The following is a 24,952-nucleotide window of genomic DNA, read 5'->3' on the forward strand; positions in this document are numbered from 1 at the left end:
CCCCCTCCTCATTTTCTTCCCTCGTTTTCATCTTCCTCCTCTCCGATTCCTTGTCCAACCGGGAAGTATCCGTCTGCCTAGACCCCTATCTCATTGCATCCGGGTCTAGAATCACCTTTACAGCTCTAGTTTCAGTCCGTGCCATTGCGGAGAATTTCCCCCCTGAGGATCTGCTTGGTCTGATCATGCAAAAGACGCTCTCCGTCCGCCCCGCTATCGCGTCTACCCCGCCATGAGCTCCTCCCTCGAGGCTAAGATCGTTGTGCTGGGCTCCCAAGGTACGAGGCGTTCTTTGTTGCGGCCTAATTAGTGCCACGTCGCTAACCACTGTCTATCTGTCACACAGGAGTTGGCAAAACCTCTCTCGTCCAGCGCTATGTAAAGAACGCCTTTAACCCGGCGACCATCACGTCCACTGTCGGCGCCTCCTTCATCACCAAGCGCGTCCTCGACACCACCTCCGATACCATCGTCCGGCTACAGATCTGGGACACGGCCGGCCAGGAGCGGTTCAGGAGTATCTCGCGGCTGTACTACCGCGGCGCGAACGCGTGTCTGCTCTGCTATGATATCACAGACGAACAGAGTTTTCAGGAGATGACGGGGTGGTTGCTGGAGCTGAAGAAGCATCTGGCGGACGATGACCCGATCGTGATCCATGTTGTCGGGACCAAGTCGGATATCGTTGCGCTGGATCCGTCCCGCCGCAGGGTGCCGTTTGAGCGGACGATTGCCTATGTCGCTGAGCAGCTGTACCCGTCACAGGCGTCGACGCCGCCGCCGACGGCGGGGATGGGGTTGGGGTTTGGTCCGTCATCTAGTGCGCTGCAGAGCCCCGATAGCAAGCGCAGTAGTGGGTTCTGGGGACAGGATATCGGCTGGGATTGCTGCCATGAGATTAGTGCCAAGGATGGGGAGGGTATCGAGGAGGTGTTTCGTGTCATCACCCGGAAGCTGGTCGAGCAGCGGAATAAGCGGGAGGCCGCGAATAGCTCGTCGCAGGGAACGACGCCCGGGATTGACGGAGTTGTTTCGTCTTTGGGGAATCTCGATGGGAACGGCAGTTTCCGGCTGGGCCATGGTGATAAACGCAGGAGTTGGCTTGGGTTTCCGCCGAGCAGTGCTGGTGATGAGGCTGATGAGTTGATGGAGGTCGCGAAGAAGAAGGGGAGATGCTGCTAATGCTTTGTTGTTGGCTCTCTCGCTGTTCATGCATTTACCATAGCGTCTTTGTGCATTTGTGTTTTGGCATGGCGTTGTCCTGATGTTTTCTTTGGGTCTTCTTGGTTTTGTTGAGATTTCACCCGGTTGGACGGTTGGCTTGAGCTTGAGCATAGTTGATAGATATGTTGTTTATTTCTGATGGGAGGTTTACTGGAGCAGTTTCGCTGAGCAGGATGATGTTGATCAGATCACGATGTGCCCATGACGATTTTGACTTATGATTAATTGAGATACCTTAGACAAATCGAATGTATTATGCCCCCTGAAGATCCTACCTACTCACCTGTTCAAATCACTTCATAAAACCTTTGCGCTCAGTATTATGAGTACTTGTGAGATAGCTATTTATAATAATATCAATATCAATTGAACCTCACCTTAGAACGCTTTCCGTATGTATGGGGTCCACAGAAAAAAGATCATATGGCTAGCACAGGAGTCATTTTGTAGTACATCTTACATCTAATTGTCACAGACGGGCCGGCTGATCCATTCGGAAGCACACGTTCCCTTTGTAGTACAGTAGTGAACAGTATCGGTTTGCACTCCTTAACAGAGTACTGCGAGTGACCTGCATGGCACTATGCCAGTCATAGCAAACATTGCCATTGCAAGACTGATTCTCCGCTCCCCAGTTGTTCTTGGAATGCACCATATGGACTGTCTATTTATACCCGTGGGGTAACAAACGTGTTGAAATCGAGACGAGCCTTGGCTCATGGTGAGTAAATCACTAAATGGCACCTCCACACTGTGTCTTGACGTTCCCTGGAGAAACCTGCCTGTGGGGAACTCATAGAGAGGTAACCATCAATACACGCTGTGAGACACTGCAGCAGGCAAACCTGGCTATGGTACCCCATGGATGTTTGAGATAAACTCATCGGATGTGGATATCAAAGGCGGGATCTTCGGGACCAGACAGATTGACATGACAATATCCTTTCTTGGTCTATGCTCCTTGATGGGAGACGTGCGACAATTTAGATATTCAGTCCAGTATCTTTGAGAATCAGAGCAGCAGATCCTGGACCCTGGACCCTGGACCCAAAGGCCCTGGCGGATACCTACTCCGAGTAGAAGTGGATGAATTTGGCCATACCGAGTCGGTTGAAGGATCGGCATTCACCCCCGAGGCTAAGGTAGATAGAGTAAGGGAATTACATAATCGGGATCGTTTCAGCACCACCATCATCATTATTTGTGCAGACAGTCGGCAGCGTATTCCAGATGATGAAATAACAGTCAAGAGAGAAACAGTAATAATGAGTATCTTATTGACATCTGCCCCAGACTCCGCATGTTGATTATGAATCCTTGCAGCCCCTGCCGACTTACGGTTTCAAGAGGGATTGAGATTAATTAATGGAAAAGCCACAGTGCGAAGTGTTTCTGACTAGCCGTGTCATCGCTTCTTCTCAGCCCCTGCAGATCACCGCCAATTCACCCCCGAACCCACCAATCCGCGGGATCCTTCCATGATAAGCGTCCGTATAATATAGGTCAATCTAGCGGCTCACAGTGTCAACTAATTTTTGGCGCCTTACCATCCTCGTGAAAACTGAGAAAGCTCTTTTATTATTATGCTTTCAATTGTCTTGCTTCTTCTAGTCTAGGTTTTCTTGTTCCCGGTCCCCCCATTGTTTAGCTGCGTAGGAGCTTGGGGATTTTTCTTATCCATTCTGCCATCCCTTTCTGCCTTCCTGCACGAAGTCACTTGCTCCTGGTCCGCATCCACCACCTTGATCCTTCTGCTGCATTATAGTTTCAGAGCGCAATCACGACAGATATTATGCGATGAGACTTTCCTACCGTGTTGGGTCGGCCGCCCTCCTGATCCTTGCCTTCATCCTGATCAAGCGCCATCTGGATTCCCTTCAGGATGATTCGCACGTACCGTCCTTCTGGCAGTTCAGCAACGTTGTAGGGGCCGGCGCTGCGGAGCCTGTCGCTACTCCCGAGAGCAAACCTGGAAATAAAAAGCCTCAAGAGACACCAGTCCCGGCAGTAGACGAAACTCTTCCGATCAAACAAACCTACGAGATCACTCCCATTATCGTTCCCAATGACCGTGTGATTGTGATGGCCAAATTGAGCAAGGAGGATACGTCCTGGGTGAGCACTGATTTGAATGAGTGAGTTGTTCATGGGAAAGGCCTTGCGCGGTGAGCTCGGGCTGACTTCAATCCAGATGGCGCAACTTCATCTACACCGTCGATGACGTGAACGCGGCTCGACACACCCCGAAGAACAAAGGCCGCGAGAGTCTTGCCTACCTTCAATACATCGTCGATCACTACCATGACCTTCCGTCCACAATGGTCTTCCTCCACAGCCACAAAGACGGCTGGGAGGCGGGTTGGCACACCGATACACTGGATTATAGCAATGTGGAATCGGTTCGATCACTTCAGACCGAATTCGTGCAACAGAGCGGATTCGTCAACCTTCGCTGTCAGGGAAATCCCGGTTGTCCCGATGAAATCCGTCCGTTAGAGAACCCGCCTCAGCCAGGCAGGGAGAACAGTAGAGCCTATGCCAAGGCGTGGGAGGAATTGCACAACAACACCAACGTACCCGAAACTGTTGGCGCACCTTGTTGCTCCCAATTCGCTGTGTCCAAAGCGCAAGTTTTGAAGCGTCCTCTGAGTGATTATCAACGGTACTACCATTGGGTACTCACGAACAAGTTGCCGGATGAGCTCACTGCCTGGATCATGGAATATTCCTGGCACATCATTTTTGGAAAGGATCCAGTGTTCTGCCCAGATATTTACCAGTGCTACCAGGATGTTTATGGAAACCCATATTTCTGGTAGACTTTCTCATGCATATACCCCATTTTGTTGTTGGTTCATTTATTTGACTACGATTGTACGCAATATGTTTTCTGTCCCTGCGTTTGTGCCTCAGAGACTCTGTTTGTAATTGGTCCGGAAGGTAGGGATATCAAAAGCTGTTCATCAACATTTTATACTTTGCAGAAGTTTAGACATTGCATTCGTGATGCATGCATTATATTTGAGTATGGCTATATATTCACCATTTATCCTGCCTTGTATATATTGAAAAAATAAGGAGAGTTTTGGGAATGGGACTCGCGCATGCGTTCTTTCTTTTTCTCCAATCTTCCACCCCATAGTACGTCTTAGCTTGCTATGTCTACTCATCTACTGCACAGTCCAGAATGAGTATGTGTGACTTACTCCGTGCAGAGATGTGACTATTAGACAGAAGATCATGAGCTTAGGTTTGTGAATTTCTCCGGCCAGTATTTGAGTGCTTGAGCTCTCTCAATCACTCACTCAGTCGAGTTTTCCGCTTGACTGCAGTATATCTTGGCCGCTGCTTCTTAGATGAACCATATATTTCAGGGGAAGCAGAGGAATGAGTAGTAATAAATGCTCTATACAAATCTCTCATCCTAACGGCTCAGGGGTTTCATGTACCGGATACATTGAAGAATATTTGTCCATCGTTTGCAATGCAGTGCAGCTAGTACTTCTGTTTGCTGGCGCCCTGCTAATTTAGCAAGGAGTTATTAAATGCCTGCTCCCTTGACGCTCCCTTGATCAATTCACCTGCACAAATTCACTGACGACACGCCAGCTTACTTATTTGTGCAAAGCTCAGCTCAAGAGGAGCATTGCTCTTTTTAGTTCTACTCACTCCAACCCCTAACGCAGCAAAATGTCGCTAGGACCTCATCTCTACTACGACGGCGAAGACTACAAATGCCTCTTATGCGATAGATGGTTTGGAACCAGAAAGGCACTGTACGATCATTGTCGATACACCAGTCGCCATGAATGGTGCGAAACTTGCATGCAGGTCTTTGTTTCTACGATTGCAAAGAATCAGCATCTGTTTTACTCCCCGGTTCACAGTCACATCTGTACCATATGCTCTTCTCGACCTCGATTTGATACAGCTTGGGAGCTAAACACCCATCGCGTCCACTGTCACAGTCTATGTGATACTTGCGGCATATACTTTGACAATGAGAACAACCTCCGAATGGCAAGTTGACTTTCATATCGTTCTCTCCTGATGCCGCTAACTGTTCTTGACCTGCAGCATCAGCAGCGCCACCAAGATAGGAATTTGCAATGCTACGGGTGCTACCAGAACTTTAAGACTTTCTCAGGCATGTTGATCCATCTAGCGTCAGGCAGCTGTCCCTCTGGGACGGACCTTGATGATATCAACCGCCTGGCGCGTCAGTGCTATCAGAGTCGCAAGTACATCGATAGAGACGGGGATTACATTTGTCCTGGCTGTGACAAGTTCTGCTCCAAGCTCTCCGCATTATTCCAGCACGTTGAGGATGCTCTGGGCTGTTCATACCTTAAAGAGGATGGTCAGTGTCTAGCAAAGTTGGAGTACTATATCTCTTGGAATATGCGACGCTAGCCAGACATAAAGGGCCTTCTGACCGTTCAGTTGGCAAGGTATGACTAGAGGTTAACCAGAAGGCATGGTTTGGATCTGTGAGACTTTCCTAATGCCCATGTACATAGAATGTTTGAAACCCCGCCGTCTGAACAGTCTTTGTATCATAGAACCCGTCTAAGACATAAAAATCATCTTCACTTTGTGTGGTTCATCATAATATCACTAGATGAATCAATCGAAAGATAACCTGACCATCGTTGTGGTCGTTCATGCGGTGACTCCAAGCGATTTCTCCGCATTTTAATGTGAGGGTGGCGGATGCCCCAGGCCAACACAGCAATCCGTGGTGGCTTTCGGCTTACTCAATCTGCTGGCTATGTTATGACACTAGTTCTCAACACCGAAGGTTCTGAGCTGAAGTTATCCCTGTTCCGTCCTGGTAATTTCTTATTTCTATAGAAGGTCTAGACGTCAAATTTCGGTCAAAATGGACGGAACAGAACCTACAGATTCTCAGTGGCTCTCCCAACTCACAGCAATGCGCGAGGCGATTGCGGCGTTGAAGCTCCCGAAGGACCCCGCTACTGAACAGCTCAGCTACGGAAGCGATTTAGATTTGGATCTTGACGATGACTACTCTTCACCAGGAACTGTGGATGATATCTGGGATATTATCAGCTCCGATGACGAAACCACCGATGACCTCGACGACATCAACGGCGTACCTCTCCCTTCGGCCCCGTCAACCTCTCTCTACGACCAAGCATGGCTGGAGCAGAAATGCCAGGCCATCACCCTCCAGAAACCCGGAATGAGCGCGCAAGAGCTAGCTCAGCAGATCACGGCTTCACTAGCCACCGACAGCGGAGATGACGAGCTGCAGATGTCGCTGGCCGAAATTGTTGGGTTCGACGATCTCGACTTCGTCATTGAATTGATCGGACACCGAGCGGAGATCCTCGCTTCCATGGCCTCAAAGACTGAAGCCCAGACGGACGGTCTCATGGCGGGAAAGTTACAAACGAGGGCCGAGCGGGAACAGGCGTTGCGGCAGCAGGACTTTGAGCATAAGCATGCGCCGTTATTACCTGCTCAATCGAGATCCGAACCCCGGTACCCGCATGTCTTCAAGACGCACGAGTCTAGGAATACACTTGCGCTGGGTGGGAAGAGATACGGGCTCCCTGTGGGTAGCAGGCAGATTGATGAGCAGCGGTATACCGAGTTTGAGATTCCGGCGGCGAGGGTCGGCACGCTGGCGTCGTCACAGAAATTGGTTGAGATTAAGTCGCTGGATGGACTGTGTCGGGGTACCTTCAAGGGCTACAAGGCGCTGAATCGGATGCAGAGTCTGCTCTATGACGTGGCCTACAAAACCAGTGAAAACATGCTCATTTGTGCACCAACTGGTGCTGGTAAGACTGATGCTGCCATGCTGACTATCCTTAATACAATTGGCAAGAATACAGTGCCGAACCCTATTGAACAGCCAGATGCTACGGAGTTTGCAGTACAGGTGGACGACTTCAAGATTGTCTATGTGGCGCCGATGAAGGCCTTGGCCGCGGAGGTCACTGAGAAACTCGGGAAACGACTTGCATGGCTCGGTATCCGAGTCAGGGAATTGACTGGGGATATGCAACTTACGAAGCGCGAGATTGTCGAAACGCAGATTATTGTCACGACTCCTGAGAAGTGGGATGTCGTCACCCGGAAGAGTACAGGAGACACGGAGCTCGTGCAGAAAGTGCGCCTCTTGATCATCGATGAGGTCCACATGCTTCACGATGAACGTGGTGCCGTCATAGAATCTCTAGTTGCACGAACGCAGCGACAGGTTGAAAGTACACAGTCGCTCATTCGTATAGTTGGTCTTTCCGCTACACTGCCGAACTATGTCGACGTAGCAGAATTCCTGAAAGTGAACAAGATGGCTGGACTGTTCTTCTTTGATGCGTCGTTTAGACCAGTCCCTCTCGAGCAGCATTTCATTGGTGTGAAAGGAAAAGCGGGTTCGAAACAATCCCGCGAAAATCTGGATATCGTGGCATTTGAGAAAGTGCGTGAGATGCTCGAGCGAGGGCATCAAGTCATGGTATTTGTGCATTCACGGAAAGACACTGTTTTGACCGCCCGAATGCTGCGGCAAATGGCCGTCGAGAATGGCTGTGAAGACCTCTTCAGCTGCCATGAACACGAGAACTACTCCAACGCCCTCAGAGATATGAAGCATGCGCGGGCGCGTGAGTTGAGGGATTTGTTCGCCAGCGGATTTGGTACTCATCATGCCGGAATGACTCGAAGTGACCGCAACCTGATGGAGCGCATGTTCTCCGAGGGCCTGATCAAAGTGCTTTGCTGCACTGCCACTCTTGCCTGGGGTGTCAACCTTCCCGCCGCTGCAGTCGTGATCAAAGGCACTCAGCTGTATAATCCTCAGGAAGGTAAATTTGTCGACCTCGGCATCCTTGATGTCCTGCAGATCTTCGGACGTGCTGGACGTCCTCAATTCCAGGATACCGGTATCGGCTTCATCTGTACTACACACGACAAACTGAACCACTACCTGTCTGCAGTGACCTCGCAGCAGCCGATTGAGTCTCGGTTCTCCAGTCGACTTGTGGACAACCTGAACGCCGAGATCTCCCTGGGTACAGTCACCTCTGTTTCCGAGGGGGTGCAATGGCTCGGTTACTCGTATCTTTTTGTTCGCATGTTACGCGAGCCGCGCAATTACGGCATCGATTTTGCTGAGATACGTGACGATCCCATGTTGGTACAAAGACGGCGCCAATTGATCATTCAAGCTGCGCGCGTCTTGCAAAAGAGTCAGATGATCATATTCAATGAGAAAACCGAGGAACTGCGGGCAAAGGACGTCGGTCGTATTGCGAGTCAGTATTATGTTTTGCAAACCAGTATTGAGATCTTCAACGAGATGATGGCCCCTCGTTCTGGCGAGGCCGATGTCCTGAAGATGATCAGTATGAGTGGCGAATTTGACAACATTCAAGCTCGGGAAAATGAGTCGAAAGAGCTAGATCGGCTTCGTGACGAAGCCATACAGACAGAAGTCGATGGCGGCAACGATTCTCCTCACGCTAAGACCAATATTCTTCTGCAGTCGTACATCTCCCGCGCAAAGCTCGAGGACTTTGCTCTGGTTTCCGATATGGGCTATGTAGCGCAGAATGCAGCTCGTATCTGCCGTGCTCTCTTCATGATTGCGTTGAACCGTAGGTGGGGTTATCAATGCCAGGTGCTTCTGTCGCTCTGCAAGTCTATTGAGAAACAGATCTGGCCTTTCGATCACCCATTCCATCAGTTCGATCTCCCCCAACCGATCCTCAAGAATCTGGACGAGAAGTTGCCCACTTCATCACTGGAGTCGATGAGGGAAATGGACGTTGCCGAAATCGGCCAGCTCGTCCATAACCAGCGCATGGGAAAGACGCTGTCCAAATTACTGGACAATTTCCCTACTCTCAGCGTGGAGGCCGAGATTGCTCCTCTAAATCGGGACGTCTTGCGAATCCGGCTGAGCCTGTATCCCGAGTTCACTTGGAATGACAGGCACCATGGAGCCTCGGAATCATACTGGATCTGGGTCGAGAACTCGGAAACCTCTGAAATCTATCACCACGAATACTTCATTCTCAGTCGGAAGAAGTTGTATGATGAACATGAGCTCAACTTTACCATTCCGCTCTCGGATCCTTTGCCGAGCCAGATCTACGTTCGTGCAATTTCTGATCGCTGGTTGGGTGCAGAGACAGTGACACCTGTCTCATTTCAGCATTTGATCCGGCCAGACACGGAAAGCGTGTATACCGACCTCCTTAATCTACAGCCGCTACCTATCTCTGCCCTTAAGAACCCCATTCTGGAAGAACTTTACAGTCAACGGTTCCAGTTCTTCAACCCAATGCAGACACAGATATTCCATCTACTGTACCACACTTCAGCCAACGTTCTCCTCGGTTCTCCAACTGGAAGTGGAAAGACGGTGGCTTGTGAACTGGCAATGTGGTGGGCTTTCAGGGAGAAACCAGGCTCAAAGGTCGTGTATATTGCGCCGATGAAAGCTCTCGTCCGCGAGCGAGTCCTGGACTGGGGCAAGCGTCTCACCGCACCGATGGGTCTGAAGTTGGTCGAGTTGACAGGTGACAACACCCCTGATACGAGGACCATTCGGGACGCGGATATCATCATTACGACTCCTGAAAAATGGGACGGTATATCTCGTAGTTGGCAGACCAGAGATTATGTGCGGAAAGTGAGCTTGGTAATCATCGACGAAATTCACCTACTAGGCGGTGACCGAGGCCCAATTCTGGAGATTATCGTGTCCCGTATGAACTATATTGCATCGCAATCCAAGGGTTCTGTTCGGCTGATGGGTATGTCTACGGCTTGTGCAAATGCAACTGATCTGGCCAACTGGCTGGGAGTCAAAGAGGGACTGTTCAATTTCCGACATTCTGTGCGTCCAGTGCCATTGGAGATTTATATTGATGGATTTCCTGAGCAACGTGGCTTCTGCCCACTCATGCAGTCAATGAATCGTCCTACGTTCCTTGCGATCAAGAGCCACTCTCCAGAGAAGCCTGTGATTGTCTTTGTTGCGTCCCGAAGACAAACTCGACTGACTGCGAAAGACTTGATAAACTACTGCGGCATGGAAGACAATCCGCGTCGCTTTGTGCGTATGTCGGAGGAGGATCTGCAACTCAATCTCGCGAGAGTCAAAGACGAAGCGCTCCGCGAGGCACTCAGTTTTGGTATCGGCTTGCACCATGCCGGTTTAGTAGAGTCTGACCGACAACTGGCGGAGGAACTTTTCGCGAACAACAAAATTCAGATTCTCGTGGCAACAAGTACCCTCGCATGGGGTGTTAACCTTCCGGCCCATCTTGTGGTGGTCAAAGGCACGCAATACTTCGACGCGAAAATTGAAGGTTACCGAGACATGGATCTGACTGACGTTCTGCAAATGCTGGGCCGTGCTGGACGTCCACAGTTCGATTCGTCTGGTATTGCACGCATCTTTACCCAAGAGTCGAAGAAAGCTTTCTATAAGCATTTCCTGCACACGGGCTTCCCGGTCGAGTCTACACTGCACAAGGTTCTGGACAATCATTTGGGAGCCGAAATTTCCGCCGGCACAATCGTAACGAAGCAAGACGCCCTAGACTACTTGACGTGGACATTTTTCTTCCGCAGACTGCACAAGAATCCTTCGTATTATGGGCTTGAGATTTCGGCGGAGGAACATAATACGATGGCTGCTCAAGCAATAGCTCAAGACTTCGTGATTGATTTAGTCGACAAGTCCCTTGGCGAGCTGGCAGAGTCATCTTGCGTTGTGTTTGACTCGGCAACCGGCGAGGTCGACTCAACGCCGTTCGGCAAGATCATGAGTTACTACTATCTCTCGCACAAGACTGTCCGGTATCTGATGTCGCATGCGAAGCCTAATCCCACGTTCCATGATGTGCTTAGCTGGATGTGTTGCGCCACAGAATTCGACGAGCTGCCTGTCAGACACAACGAAGATCTCATTAACGCCGAGTTAGCTCGCAATCTGCCCTTGTCGGTTGAGTCCATGGGAGACCTGCCTCTGTGGGATCCGCACGTCAAGGCATTCCTGCTTTTGCAGGCCTACATGTCGCGAATCGATCTCCCGATTTCCGATTACGTTGGTGACCAGACATCTGTCCTGGACCAGGGAATCCGTATCATCCAAGCCTCTATCGACATCATGGCTGAACTGGGCTATATCCGCGCCTGCGAGACGCTCGTGAGCCTACTTCAGAGCATCAAGTCCGCAAGATGGCCCGAGGACAACGCACTGTCGATTCTTCCCGGCATCGAGCCCACAACCAAGCTTCAGGGCCTCCCAGGCTCCCTTGTTGGCCTTTCGTCCCTCCCCACAGCCTCTGTCTCCAATCTTGCCCGCAAACTACAACTTCCTGCACAATTCGCCAAGGCCGCCTTGTATCTCCCACTGGTCTCCGTGTCCGTCGCCAATGTCTCCTCGACCGGTATCACTGTATCTCTGAGTCGCCGCAACCAACCCACAAACTCCGAACACAGAGTCTACGCCCCTCGCTTCCCCAAGCCCCAAACGGAGGGATACTTCCTGATCGTCTGCAGTGCCTCCGCGGACGGCAAGGACAGCGAGTTGCTTGCTTTGAAGCGCGTGTCCTGGCCAGTAAACAACAAGAATCAGGGTTCCAATTCCCGCTATGGCTCCGGCTCCGGCCAGAATTCCTCCGGCAGGAATAACCATCGGAATGGCCCGCTCACTGTGCGGTCGTCTGTCAAGTTTCCGCAGGATTTCCTGGCGCAGTATACCAGTGCCACCGGGAAGGGTGTGAATGTCAAGGTTATCAGCGATACCTATCCGGGGATGGAGTGGGTGGTTTCGAACGTGGAGGTGGTGTTGAAGCCTGAGACGCAGAGTTTGCCTGAGTCGTCGAATTATCCCGAAAAGGCGTAATTACTCACCGTTGTATGAGACAAGCCAGGAAGGAAATATGGCATTGCGTTCCCTCTAGAATTTAGCAAGATGATAGATGCGAGAAAATCTGAAATGGGAACGTTGACTCGTCATATATGAAAGTTCTAAGAGTATAATACTTCGCGCCCCTGGTCCGTATCACCCGTACTGCCCGCAAATAGATATGTACTCAAGAAAAGATGGCCCTAGAACCGCCGAAGCAAACAATTGGATGTAGTAACCAAAACATCGAGCCTCAATGCAATACGGAAGCTGAAATGGACGTAAATAAACAATAAATCGTCACCAAGGACGCAGTCAGAAGAAAGAGCTTCGCTGCCTGTACTGAGACACGAGCAAATGCATAGTATGACGGAATTTTCACAAAGGGATTTATATAGTTTCGATGCGCGCGTCCTGTGAAATCCCATGCCGATGGCCGCGGTGCGCGTCTCGTACCTGTGGGGTTTTCGCCTGTCGGACTACGAGCCTCTCGTCGGGACTCAGTCTCTCCGCCCTTGGCCTGATGGGCACGATGACCTGCTTCTTTCCTCGTGAGACGGAGACGGATCTGGCGATAGAGACTTCGACCTTGGGGATGGGGTCGATGGCTTCGTTCGCTTCGATGTCCTCGTTATCGTCGCTGAGGGGCATGCGTGTGGTCGAGAACGGGGAGATTGCGGAAAGAGTTTCCATTGGAGATCTGATGCGCTCGGTCTTGTCACGCGCAGCAGAGTTGATGGGTGAGAGGTGAGGGGATGGGGCGGAGCTTATGCTGGACCTCGTGGATGGCAAGTCTTGGGTGTTAATCGTTAGGGCCAAGGGTGGTGTTCTCTGCCTTGGGCTGGGAGTTGGGTTCTGAATATGGCTCGGACTTGGACTTAAGGCCTCCCTTGTCGGCTTCTTGCGGATGATTTCCCATTCAGGCTCGTGTTCTTTGTCCACGTAGATTTTCGTCTGTTTGAGTTTCTGCAGAAGGCGCTCTTCCTCGGTGGGATCCATTGACGCTGTTGACAGAATCGACGAGACAGAGTTCTTGGTTTGATGCGACATGGGGGACTTGATGGATGGACTCTGCACCATCAAAAGTACGTGATCGGAATCATTTGTGGGTGTCTGTTGGCCTAATCCAGCGAGCGATGTCTGGCTTCGATGGAGAGGGCTGGGGCCTCTTGGTATGTTCTGAGAACCCAGAACCTTCGACGCCTTACTGACAGGTGATTGCGCGGGGAACAGATTGAAGCTGGGTAGTCGTGGTTGCGGCGATGTCGCCCGTCGTCGGGGTGATTGGAAGTCTGGTGATGGTGCCTAATCACGGCTTCAGTCAAAGAAACATAGTTGCGCAGAAAATCAGGATACATACACCTGGCTTTGGGATCCTCACATCTTCCAAAGTCTTACTCCGCCTCTTCAACAACGAGGGCTCGGTTCGATTCAAAACACCGCCAAACATGACGCTATACCTTTCTAGCTGGACATCGGGAATGTCGATTTGCAGAAAAGGTCCTGCAGTGCGCTTTGCACTAGGTGGAAGGTCATTATTCTTGGCTGAGTCTTGAGGAGCCGTCTCCAGGTTGCTTTGAATGTAGGATTTGGGTTCATTCTCCCCATCGGGACACGGCCATATTTCTAAGCTGGGTGGATTAGGAGGCGTAGAAGCCAGGTTCTCAGTCTCCAGTTTGTCCGCCTCGCATTGGTGTTCGTAGTCGACTGAATGAGTGGACTCCTGTAGAGGCCACTCCTCATTACAGCGAACCTGATAGAACGGCTGGTTGGGGGTAGCTGCCAATCCATTCTTGGCCTTGAACAATCCGCCAATCTTCCTCCATTTGCTCGGTTTGCGCTTTGGGGGTTTCGTTTGCGGCGAGACTTGTTCGGAGCTTGCCGAAGTCGAAACAGGCGGCTGTTCTTGCATTTGCGAGAGTATACTTTGCGGTTGTGCCATGCGAGGGCTACCTAAGGCTATGCCGATCATGTTTGCATTCGCATCGTCATCAGGGCTCTTGGGCAGAGGTACTGCTTCAGCAGGAGGCACGGTGATCTGAAAGTCGAAACCGGGATTGAGACCTTGCCCCTTCTTGATCGGTTTACGTCCATCTGCTGTTCTGGGGCGCTGAAAGTCCCATTGCGCAACAGCACGGTTTACAGGGCGGCTGTTGTTGGCCACGCTCTCGACATCTCTCAGATCCGTCCGTGGTAATGCATCCGAATACTTCAGAACTGGGTTTGAAATGATCTCTACCGCTTCTGGCGCGCGCGACCTCCCTAAGAAGATGCCTCGAGCCATTTTGCTGGCCGACTGCTGGTGCAGCAGTTCCCGCGCGAACAAAGAAACGAAGCAAGAGTACAAGAAGAAATGGAAAGAGTGAACGTGAGTCTAGAGAATGAACGAAAGACACAGTCTCGAAATTATTAAAAAAAAGGAGGAAAGTAAACGAATGGACAGCCTTCCAGAAGGCCTTCGCAGTGGTCGTGAGCAATGGCGGGCGAGAAAGCAGCACCAGCAACGGGCAGCGAGGGTGGCTTCAAGTCTGATAATAAAGGGAGGCCCAGACACGATTCGCTCTGGTGTCTAGTAACTAACCATTGTGGAGCAACAGGCACAGATTGCCTCTGGTTGATATTGATGGTAGCGGGCTGGCTAGTGTCAAATTTTAGATTAAATGTAGATTTGACGACGCCATCAGATATTTATCTAAGGGACACTTCATCTAACGCCGCCTTGGGACAAGAGACGATCAGCCGAATAATCTGTGTAGCGCAAACTGTCCATCTGACCAGCATCGTCGGGGGAAGGGACGCGCTGAGCGATGCCAGTGTATCAGCGCAAACTGCAGTCAGCCCTGGACACCATGAAGCGTCGCAAAGGATGTTTGATTTGATTGTGGTATCGAAAGTTGTCGCAGAATTCGAGTCCAATGACCCAATGTCGAACCACGGGCCGCTGGCCTGCCAATAACAACATCAAATGAAAGAATTCCGGAGCTCCTGTTAGGATGCCCGAGACATTAAAGTGCGAAGTTTCATTCTTTCTGAAACAACGGTGGATCAGCCAATGGCCTTTCAACACCCGAGGGACTAAGGTAGTTTCAATCTCACACATCTGGCTAAAATCCTGGGCTGTCCTCTCCGTCCACGTAATGAATTGGCAGCCATTGTACTCTGGCAATCATGGGGGAAGCGTGATAATCACCAACAATTAGATATATATTAAGCGCCAGGAGCTGCTGTGGTCAGCACAGGCCTCTTGTCACGCTATAATCCTGCAATAAGGCTGAGCCGTCTGGTAATTCGCCCGGTGGTCTGGAAACTTCAGGGAGGATTCTCGCAATGGACAATGGTTTAGAACACAGATATCTCCCTTCACGTGAGATTGCGATGGAGAGGGGTATCCCTCTGGCAAGGCAATTATGAACCTTGCGATGAGAACAGATCCCGTGTAGCTGTTTCAATTGTGAATGCTGTGTGACTAGATGAAAAAGCACCCTGCATCGTATTGTCGCTATCAGTAACATTTTCCCGCATCATCTCTATTCTTACATGAAGCGACATAGGAAATGGGAGGGTCATCTGCTACGATAGAGTCGAGGGAAGATGTCTCCGAGGCTATTGCAGAGTCCAAGGTGACAAGGCAAAGTATTCTAGTAGGTAGTCTGTTGAACGAATATTCAGTCCGTCAGACGAGTCAAGTTTAGTCCAAGTTTTTACTAAGGAGAGGTTGAAGTAAAAAAACAATAATCCGAAAGAGCCAGAGACACATGATCGCCGTGTGACTGGCTGGCTAGTGTACAAAGATGACAGGCACGTGCCCCATACAAGTCTATGAGCCCATGAGATAAAGATATCAAGTATCAAGATAGGCGCCGAGCACCCCTTCAGTAATACAAGAGTCGGGCGCATACATCAACAAGACTCAAATAGTTCACACTAGAACAGGCGGTGAAGGGGACCCTGTAGATGATAGCAAGAAATAGTGGGAAGGCCAAAGACAAAACTCTGTTGATCGGTGGGTGTTGCTGGGTTTCTGTTCAAAGTGGAACTGTGGAAAGAGACTTGGACGTACTTAGACAAAGCAGAAGAATAGCTTAGCAACTATTGTCAACTAAAGTGGTTGGCTTTCAAACTAGAGCCGTTGCGATACAACTGCTGAAAGTGACAGGATGGAGACGCTGGATAGTATCAGGGTACATTTTAAGCATTAACATATCAACAGGCCCTATGATGAGACTTTGGATAATATTCTGAGAGCGAGGAAGGGAATCTATTGTGTCACAGGCTCGCCTACTCTTAGGATTACCATCACGTAGAAGAAATGGCGGGGCGTTGCCTCCCAGACGGATAGCCACCCCACCTTAACCTGACTCTACCTACCTTAGCTTGTCGTTGCTGTCTCTCACGCCCACCACTCTAAATATCACCTTGTGCTCTCTTCCCCTCTTCAACCCACAACCACCATCATCATCTCCAACTTTTTGCTGTGACTTCTTGTCGCCTTCTTCCCTCCTCTTTCCGTCAGTTTAATCCCTGCTGGCCCATCCCTCTTGGCTCGTCTTATCTAACCACTCGACAAAATAGCTTCCCCTAATCCGCTCTATCCCGTTAATTTGTTTACACGACCACCAACATGGGTCAGCATTCGGCAGTTTGGCAAGGTACGGCTATGTGTTGCATACGTCGTTATAGACGTTAGCTGGATTTGCAATCCTCTATGGTTATTGCAGAAGATAAAACAAAGCTAACGTCTGAATTCTACCGAACAGGATATGTTGATTCCAGGTATCGTACAATCCCACCTCTACCCCGCCTTCGCTGCATCACCAATCTTCGAAATCCGCTTTTTTTTCTGACCTGAGCCAAATCTACCAGTCTGATGGGCTCCGGCCAGTTTGACAAGGCCGCCATCCTGAGCTACGACTTCTCCGACGTCGAGGCCCAGTCCCCTAATTTCCAGGTATGAAGAACGTTCCAACACTGGCATCACATTTGGCGGAGCTCCGGCCCAATCCCTGGCAATGTCCATGGAAACAAGCACCCTCATGATCACGTCAATAACTTTCTCGCCTCGCTATAGATCTCGAAGGAGGAAATCGCCGGTCTGAAGGCTGCTTTCGATAAGCCCGGCAGTGCTTTCGCAACCGGTTTTGTGGTCGGAGGAGACAAGTTTGTCGCCATCAAGGCTGATGAGCGCAGTCTTTACGGCAAGAAGGTAACCAACTACATTTTCATATGCGGTTATCGACCTTTGAGGTTAGGGATAGGGAAATGGTGAATGCTGACGGTCGATCGCTATAGGGCAAGGAGGGTATCGTCGTCGTCAAGGCCGTCTCTTGCGTCATGGTCGCCCACCACGGCGAGGGTGTCCAGACCCCCAACGCCGCAACCGTTGTCGAGAACCTCGTCGACTACATCAACAACCCCCGGTAGACGATAGAGGAGCGCCGAAAATGAAGTTGTATTGATTGTTCGATTTTCTATTACTATTTTATTCCGAAACGGCACAAGAGCGGTGTACCACTTTTTCCTTAGTCGGATGTGAAACTATGCTGGTGACCTTTCTTCTCAGCGTCATGTCTTAACTGTCCATAGCACGTAGATATCTTCAATATGTACTGGTTTTAGTACACTCGCAATTCTAGAGATGACAATGCTTGAATCATATACCAGTTGTCCTAGCCCTTAGGCACGATCGCGATGCACACCAAGCGTTGGATTTGCCTGTTTCTATGTATTATATAGTGCATCGAAGAAAGATAAGAGTCGGTGGCAGGAGACTGCTACCGACGCACGAAGGATTAGTAATTACAAAATATAAGAATTATATCACATCAGCTCATACAGATCCAATCCTTTTTAGACTCGCTCAAACGCTAATGAAGCGAAGCTGCGAAAGCGGTCGTGATCTTCATGCCGTGTCATGGCCGTCTTGACATCATTCAAGTCTGTATAGTCGTACACGTAACATCGTCGATACTCCTCTTCGTCCCCGGGGAAGACTCTCGCCCAAGGACAGACGATTTCAGCTTGCGTTGTGGTTATTATACCGGGAGCTCTGCGTTTCGTCTCCCACCTGCCAGGGTCTCCAATGCCGTCTTGATATAAGGACCGACGACCGGGATATTTCCAGCGAATTGACCGATTGTTACAAGAAAATCGCCGAAGAGGATGAAGAGACCGTATAATTCGATGAGGAAACCTGTCAGTGGCCAGCGAAACAGTATGAGGAGGATGCCTGCTGCGAAGGCGGCAGTGCCCTTGAGTTTTTGGCGGCGCGAGAAGAAGGCGAGCGTCCGTTGAACTCCAATGATTAACGTCAAGCCGATGAGGAAAAGGACCTGCTGCGACGTTAGCTATGGTCTTTCGGAGGTTGTCGCGTGATCAATAGCAGCGCAGGATTTGCGAGAATGGGGTACACACGTTTCCCATCGCGAGCCTGTGTTAAGTCCGAACATTAGCACGAATGCTCCCAGAAGTATATCAAAGGGATACATACAGCGAACGATCAAAGAACATCACAACGCCTCCAATCAGGAACAGGCCTCCTATAGCCGCACCGCGTCAGTCCTTGGCTGAGCATATCGGAAAGATCCCTGGCAGTGGATTTGGTCCCGCCTACCTGCAGAACAAAAGATAACACCAATTTCTGTTATACATGTTAGCGAGCGCGTCTACTTGGATGATGCTCCGGCGGTCCTACTTTGGTTGTCCGAAAGCCACATGGTGGGCATCTTGAGAGTTTGCCAGGTGAATCGCGGAGAGTATTGAACAATGTACACAAATTGAGGGGACTCGTTGCACGCTTATAGAAATCCCAGGTCAGCCGAGTGTCGCGACGATGAGTACTCTGTATTCAGGAAGAGATCTGGAGTTGTTGTGCTCTTTCGCCTTCGGTCTGGCAGATATTCAAGAAATCTCCCTGCAACTCAGTAAATAAACGCATGCTCCCAACATTTTCGTTTCTGCCACGTTCGTTTTTGGCTCTGAGGATGGCCTATCCCGGATGCGGTGGGCGGTCTGTTGCGCTTGGACGTACTACCGGAAAACCCGCACATCTGGCTGTTTTTCTTTTGTCCTCTTGCCTCCTCTGCCAAACTGACTTGCAACGAGTTTACGATGGCCTATTGATGACCTCGTTTCCGCTTTCTACAGTTCAAGATGCTGAATTTTTAGTCACGCGGAAAGAGTTATATTTGGCTGGCTACGAAACTCAATTAGAAAACCTATCATGGATCCGAACTCTTAATATTATAGGATGGATCGGATAATGTCCAGAATTGATAAGCCATGATCAATCTGGGGTTCACAACCCCTTTGCTCATGAGTTTCCTTCTGACGTTTTCTGGCCTCTGCCATAAACAACCCAAGTATACGCCGCGACGACAGCATCCCTGGATGCTGTAACTGACGTTCCGTCCGTGGAGCGTCGGTAATAGTCGAGTGCTTCAGCACGAGGCGAAGATCGATTCTCTTAAAGATCACGAATAAGCCGGAGCGCTTTCTTGAACCTGTCTCGAGAGGGGCACGGCGGGTGGAGAGGGCTTGACTGTGTTGGTCGTACATGCACTCGTATCTTGCAAGTGATAGTCTTGAAAATAGTAACATGTTAATCTCTGAAATCTGAATTTCCACGGAGGATATTGTAACCTACCTGCTCTTGGTGTGCACGAACGTAGAACTTTCATAACATGATGGGTAACCGTCTATTTCAGCACGACATGAGCTCCTCTCAGTTCGAGATAGCTCTCTGGAACACCTTGGCTCAATGTCCGAATGACCCCGAACACCTCTTTATCATGGTATCTGAGCCGAGTCTTGGGGTCTGTGTATGGTGCCGGAAGCCCCGTGATATCGCAGTAGCGCGTGTGCTGTGACGGATGGAGTGATGGAGCAGATTCAATGTTGGTATATGTCACCGCAGGCCCCGATGGAAACATAGCCCTTGCGTTCTTCTCCAACACGAGTGTCGACAGGTTCTGCGCCGCCTGAGCGATGTTCGTGCGAGCGGAGCTTTCAAAGGGCGTTTGGCTGCCGTCGGTGCTGGGTTGTAAAGGAGTCGATGCGCCAGAGTTCGACTGTGTCACCATAACAGACGCCTCCTTTCTGGAGTTTTCAGAGATAAGTTGTTTGACGTTCTTGTTGCGACGCTGCGACGGCCTCCAGTGCGGGTTGCGGAAGGGGCGTGGAACCTGGGCGATGTCCAGGCGGTTGAGAAGTTGCTGATGTTCCTGACTTTCGGCAGGAGTAGGAGGGGCACCCATGATTGATTATTATTTGTGAAAGGACGATGCGGATGGAGTGGATGATGCGCTGTCTTGACGTTGTAGAGAATCGTAACCTTGATGTCGTGGTAGAAGCTCAAAGTGTCTGGAACATGGTCATCCGCTGGTACGGTAACCGGATGACAAACGGCGGACACTCTCCAAAGTTAATTGGCACAGTGTTTGGGATAACAGAATAGCTGTAAAGCAAGTTCAGATCTATGAAATTTGGAATTTTATTCTCAAATCATATTCTAAATAGTTCCTGTCGCTCATCGGGCGCAGTGACAGCCGGGAAACAAAGACAACTACAGATCACGTGATGAATTGTAGTTGATACCCAGTAGTCGCGCTATAAACAAACATTGCCTCTACAAGTACATCACGCCCATCTCGATACCAAGTCAAAAATGGTAGGTTCGAAATGGAGTCTTTCTTTGATTGATAAACTGATAAAAAATCTTAGGAGAGTCCACACGAGCACCAGCAAGCGCTATTGCTTTCTCGAATTATCGGCAACATCGTATGTTACTATCCCCACATTGTTGGAAGGCCTGCATGACTGATTGCTGGTAGGAGAAACTCAACGAGTCAATCATGGTCATGAACAAGAGCCTCCAGGTACACTTCTTCTGCTCATATTCAATGGTATGATGCTCACAGTGGTTTATCAGGAGGTCAACATCCAGAACATGAACGTGGAGCTTGTGGCCCAGATGTTCAAGAACTACCAGTCTAACGTTCTCTTCCACTTGGAAGGTATGAGTTGTCCTACCTCAGGGAAGGCTACAGTCTTGCTGATCTGATGTAGCTACGGAGAATCTGAAGGAGCCATCATAAGGACGATGAGATTGTCCACCTTGTTTCTCTGAATTTAGCTTGTAATGAATGATAACGACCTCATATTTCAATCCAGTTTTTCCTCAGTCTTTTCCCCCTTTTCTGTAGACCCTGAGCAAGAATAGAGCTAAAAGCGATGAGGGTAGGGAGAGCCAAGAGTAAGCAGTCAATAAAGACCTAATATGCAAATCTACAGGCGATGCATCTCTAAAGAGCCAATATTGATGTTGATTGCCTTTGAGTGGAGCAATCTCATCAACTGCAAGTCAGGCTTGGCACTATACAAACGCCGCCAGAGTCGCTTCCCTCTCCGCCGAGCAAAGCTGGGGATCGGACGCCCAGATTCATCGCCCTTCACAGTCAACGCTCGCTCCCTCATCCACCGATTTAGAGCAGCAGCATCGTGCACATATTGCGGATATTGCCAACCCGCCTCTATCCTGTTACCTCCTGCTTGCAACAGATTTGGCGATGCGGTGAATCGCCCACCAACCTGAGTTGCTGCGCCGATTTGTCCTCTACAGCTAGTCGCCATGACGATTACCTCAGTGCAGACCCTTTTGCCCGGTCGCCTTGCGGTCACTCCAACCGAGAAGAACGCGGCGAAGCCTCCTCCGAAAATATACAATGTGCAGGAGAATCCGTTCAAAGGGTATCAACCGCCGCAACCCGATGGGTATGAACGGAGCAGGTCGAAACCCTCTACAAGCGCTATCGTGATTGATAATGGTTGGTTCTAGTTCACCCATTTGTTTTCGATGACTGCCATAACATACTGACTCTGGTTTGCTACTACAGGATCAAGTCTGCTCAAGGCGGGCTGGTCTTTTGACAAGTCGCCGCGCTTTATCCTCCCCCCTGTGATGAGTCGATACCGCGATCGAAAACTCAACAAAGCTTGTCAATTCATCGGTAACGACGCTTATGTGGATGCTACGACTCGAGGCCAGCTGCGGTATGCTTTTGACCCTGGTACAAGTGTGGTTGGAAACTGGGATGTGATGGAGGGATTGCTGGACTACGTGTTCATCAAGCTGGGAGTTGATGGGGCCAACGGAGGCGTTGATCGGCCTATCGTAATGACAGAGCCGATCGCGAATTTGAACTACCCCAGAAGAAGTGAGTAAATGCTTGCTCTGCAAGGACTATGATCTGACCAGCGTAGTGATGAACGAGATCCTCTTCGAGTGCTATTCGGCACCATCTGTCGCTTACGGAATCGACTCATTATTTTCGTACCGGTACAACAAAGGCACCGATGGCTTGATTATCTCCTCGTCTCACACATCGACGCATGTCATCCCTGTCCTGAACTCGAAAGCCTTGCTCTCGAATTGCTCGCGGTTGAACTGGGGTGGCATGCATGCGTCAGAGTACTTGCTCAAGCTTATGAAGCTAAAGTACCCCACGTTTCCCGCCCGAATGACCGAAAGCCAGATGGAAGATTTGGTTCACAAGCATTGCTACGTATCTACAGACTATGACCGGGAGCTGAGCAGCTATCTCGAGTGGACAGGGCTTGAGGACAGGGATCATGTCATTCAATACCCTTTTACGGAGCATGTGGTGCCAGAGAAAACTGAGGAGGAACTGGCGCGGATTGCAGAGCGGAAGAAGGAGAGTGGACGTCGCCTGCAGGAGCAAGCTGCAAAGATGCGGCTCGAAAAGTTGATGAAGAAAGAGCAGGAGCTCGAGTACTGGAAGGATTTACAGCGTGGGCTTGCGTCTGAAACCAAGAAGGAAGCGAGGCGCATCTTGGACTCTGAGGATTTGAAAGATGAGGCACATCTAGACCGGCTGATTCGTGACCTCGAACGGTCCATCAAGCGCTCTAGAAACCGAGATCTAGGAGTCGAAGAGGCTGAAGAGCCTCCTGAAGATATGTCTTTCCCACTTCTAGATGTTCCAGACGAAGAGTTGGACGAGGCAGGCTTGAAGGAGAAGCGCCACCAGCGACTCATGAAGTCGAACATCGAGGCTCGGCAACGTGCCAAGGCCGAGAAGGAACGCGAGAAGGCACGAAGAGAGGAAGAGGAGCGTCTGGATCGGGAGAAGCGAGAGAAGGACTTTGAGAACTGGGTCGCCGAACGAAGAGCTGCTCGCCAGGTGGGTTGATTCTTGCGTGAATTCGACAACATAACTAACTTTTCGTAGAATATCCTGCAAAAGATCAAGGAGCGTGATAGGATGAAGGCGGATCTGGGTAATCGGAAGTCGCTCGCCAGCCAGATGCGTATGAAAACCCTTGCAAACCTCGCTGCGGATGGGCCGAAGAAGAGAAGGAGAGGAGGTGACGACGATGATTTCGGCGCCAACGATGAGGACTGGGGTGTTTATCGCACAGTGGCAACCGGAGAACAGAGTGACGAGGAGGAAGAGGAAGACCTCGGCGAAATGCTCAACAACGTTGAGAACGAGCTTCTTCAGTACGATCCCGAGTTTACAGAGAACCACACTCTTGCTGCGCAGTCTGACTGGACCAAGAGCCTGGTACATGTTTTCCTGCGTGGACCCTGGCCATTTGATCCTGAAAGTCAACGTGAGGCTAATCAGATCCATCTCAATGTTGAGCGGATCCGAGTGCCCGAGGTCGTTTTCAAGCCATCGATTGCCGGAATCGACCAGGCTGGCCTCTTGGAAATTGCGGCCGGTATCGTTAACCAGCGGTTCTCCAACCCGGAGGATCAGGCCAAAATGCTGCGTGACGTGTTCCTCACCGGCGGCAACACTCTCTTCAAAGGATTCGATGAGAGACTTCGCAATGAACTTGGGGGATACTTGCCTGTAGATGCGCAACTGAACGTGCGCCGGGCCTCGGACCCGGTGCTGGATGCATGGAAGGGTGCAGCACAATGGGCATCCGGATCGGGATTGAAGAATTACTCTGTGTCACGGGAGGAATATCTGGAAAAAGGAAGCGAGTACATTAAGGTACGTCAGGTGATATATCTACTGAGACGTTTGGAGTGGAATGACTAACGATACAATAGGAGCACGACCTGGGGAATGTCACCTCGTGGTAATATGGTTTGACTCCACGTGGATTCAATTCAGGCATTCACAACAGGGATGAGGACGAAGAGATCTACCTCTTACTATGTTTGTATTTATAGCGTGAGCACAGGACTTAGGGAGTCTGGCGTCAGGGCAAGGGTATCACATCTGTGTGAAGGGTTTGCCCAGGTGCAGGTTGATTCAAAAGTCATACTACGAATCGCTTGTGATGTAATAGTGTTATGGTACTTGGATAGTAGAAAAAGACTGCATGATGGATTTTTTCAATCTGTAACTGGTGGATCAAATGATCGTTGTACTGCCCGGACATTCTACTGCAGATGTACAAGTACCTGCACAGCTAGGCAGACCGACTCCTCTAAAGACGGGGTTGGTTGAGTACAGAGTTTCAGACCTTCGGCAAGGGATTGGAACGAGTATTCCTCTATGGTAGATAGACAGCAAAAGAGTTCAATCATTTGACCCATGCTTGACCCCTGTCTGCGCTCGGACTTTTCTCGGTTGGAAAGTGAGGTGACAGTATGAAGGCTCAAATCATACGACGGTATGCTTTCCCGTACGGTTATTTTGTCCATGAACTTCAAACGTCATTGCAGCGAATTAGCGAGGGTCCATCGCTCTCGGTGCAGATCTCAGCCCTGTAGACTGAAAAGTAGGTTCTGCCTCTATTGACAAGGCTGAAAGTCAATCTCGTAGTGAAGCCGATGAATCAAATCTTACG

General features: G+C 50.1%; 9 protein-coding genes across 9 annotated transcripts; 6 read left to right on the plus strand and 3 right to left on the minus strand.

The window, feature by feature from the left end:
* Positions 1-232: 232 nt before the first annotated feature.
* On the plus strand, positions 233-1,182 carry Aud_002257 (Rab family GTPase; the record flags this gene model as incomplete). Its single annotated transcript, XM_043296257.1, has 2 exons — positions 233-278; positions 347-1,182. The coding sequence occupies 2 exons, from the start codon at positions 233-235 to the stop codon at positions 1,180-1,182; spliced, it is 882 nt and encodes a 293-aa protein (XP_043152192.1).
* Positions 1,183-3,021: 1,839 nt separating this feature from the next.
* On the plus strand, positions 3,022-4,043 carry Aud_002258 (DUF3431 domain-containing protein; the record flags this gene model as incomplete). The annotated part of the gene is made up of 2 exons (XM_043296258.1): positions 3,022-3,359; positions 3,416-4,043. The coding sequence occupies 2 exons, from the start codon at positions 3,022-3,024 to the stop codon at positions 4,041-4,043; spliced, it is 966 nt and encodes a 321-aa protein (XP_043152193.1).
* A 2,063-nt stretch (positions 4,044-6,106) lies between these two features.
* Aud_002259 (RNA helicase SLH1) lies at positions 6,107-12,121 on the plus strand (the record flags this gene model as incomplete). The annotated part of the gene is made up of 1 exon (XM_043296259.1): positions 6,107-12,121. The coding sequence occupies one exon, from the start codon at positions 6,107-6,109 to the stop codon at positions 12,119-12,121; it is 6,015 nt and encodes a 2,004-aa protein (XP_043152194.1).
* Positions 12,122-12,514: 393 nt separating this feature from the next.
* On the minus strand, positions 12,515-14,408 carry Aud_002260 (uncharacterized protein; the record flags this gene model as incomplete). Its single annotated transcript, XM_043296260.1, has 2 exons — positions 12,515-13,429; positions 13,485-14,408. The coding sequence occupies 2 exons, from the start codon at positions 14,406-14,408 to the stop codon at positions 12,515-12,517; spliced, it is 1,839 nt and encodes a 612-aa protein (XP_043152195.1).
* Positions 14,409-16,991: 2,583 nt separating this feature from the next.
* On the plus strand, positions 16,992-17,545 carry pfy1 (profilin; the record flags this gene model as incomplete). The annotated part of the gene is made up of 3 exons (XM_043296261.1): positions 16,992-17,072; positions 17,193-17,327; positions 17,414-17,545. The coding sequence occupies 3 exons, from the start codon at positions 16,992-16,994 to the stop codon at positions 17,543-17,545; spliced, it is 348 nt and encodes a 115-aa protein (XP_043152196.1).
* Positions 17,546-18,156: 611 nt separating this feature from the next.
* On the minus strand, positions 18,157-18,846 carry Aud_002262 (Got1 family protein; the record flags this gene model as incomplete). The annotated part of the gene is made up of 5 exons (XM_043296262.1): positions 18,157-18,453; positions 18,536-18,551; positions 18,612-18,660; positions 18,735-18,761; positions 18,816-18,846. The coding sequence occupies 5 exons, from the start codon at positions 18,844-18,846 to the stop codon at positions 18,157-18,159; spliced, it is 420 nt and encodes a 139-aa protein (XP_043152197.1).
* A 972-nt stretch (positions 18,847-19,818) lies between these two features.
* Aud_002263 (uncharacterized protein) lies at positions 19,819-20,376 on the minus strand (the record flags this gene model as incomplete). The annotated part of the gene is made up of 1 exon (XM_043296263.1): positions 19,819-20,376. One exon carries the CDS (start codon positions 20,374-20,376, stop codon positions 19,819-19,821), a length of 558 nt encoding a protein of 185 aa, XP_043152198.1.
* Positions 20,377-20,786: 410 nt separating this feature from the next.
* Positions 20,787-21,216, plus strand: Aud_002264 (DASH complex subunit DAD4; the record flags this gene model as incomplete). The annotated part of the gene is made up of 5 exons (XM_043296264.1): positions 20,787-20,789; positions 20,843-20,899; positions 20,953-20,997; positions 21,051-21,135; positions 21,188-21,216. The coding sequence occupies 5 exons, from the start codon at positions 20,787-20,789 to the stop codon at positions 21,214-21,216; spliced, it is 219 nt and encodes a 72-aa protein (XP_043152199.1).
* A 533-nt stretch (positions 21,217-21,749) lies between these two features.
* Positions 21,750-24,239, plus strand: Aud_002265 (actin-related protein ARP5; the record flags this gene model as incomplete). The annotated part of the gene is made up of 5 exons (XM_043296265.1): positions 21,750-21,945; positions 22,015-22,335; positions 22,382-23,322; positions 23,371-24,147; positions 24,207-24,239. 5 exons carry the CDS (start codon positions 21,750-21,752, stop codon positions 24,237-24,239), a joined length of 2,268 nt encoding a protein of 755 aa, XP_043152200.1.
* Between the last annotated feature and the right edge of the window lie 713 nt (positions 24,240-24,952).

This window comes from Aspergillus udagawae (genome assembly GCF_001078395.1).
Source record: "Aspergillus udagawae IFM 46973 DNA, scaffold_11, whole genome shotgun sequence".
In the NCBI taxonomy this organism is placed as follows: domain Eukaryota; kingdom Fungi; phylum Ascomycota; class Eurotiomycetes; order Eurotiales; family Aspergillaceae; genus Aspergillus; species Aspergillus udagawae.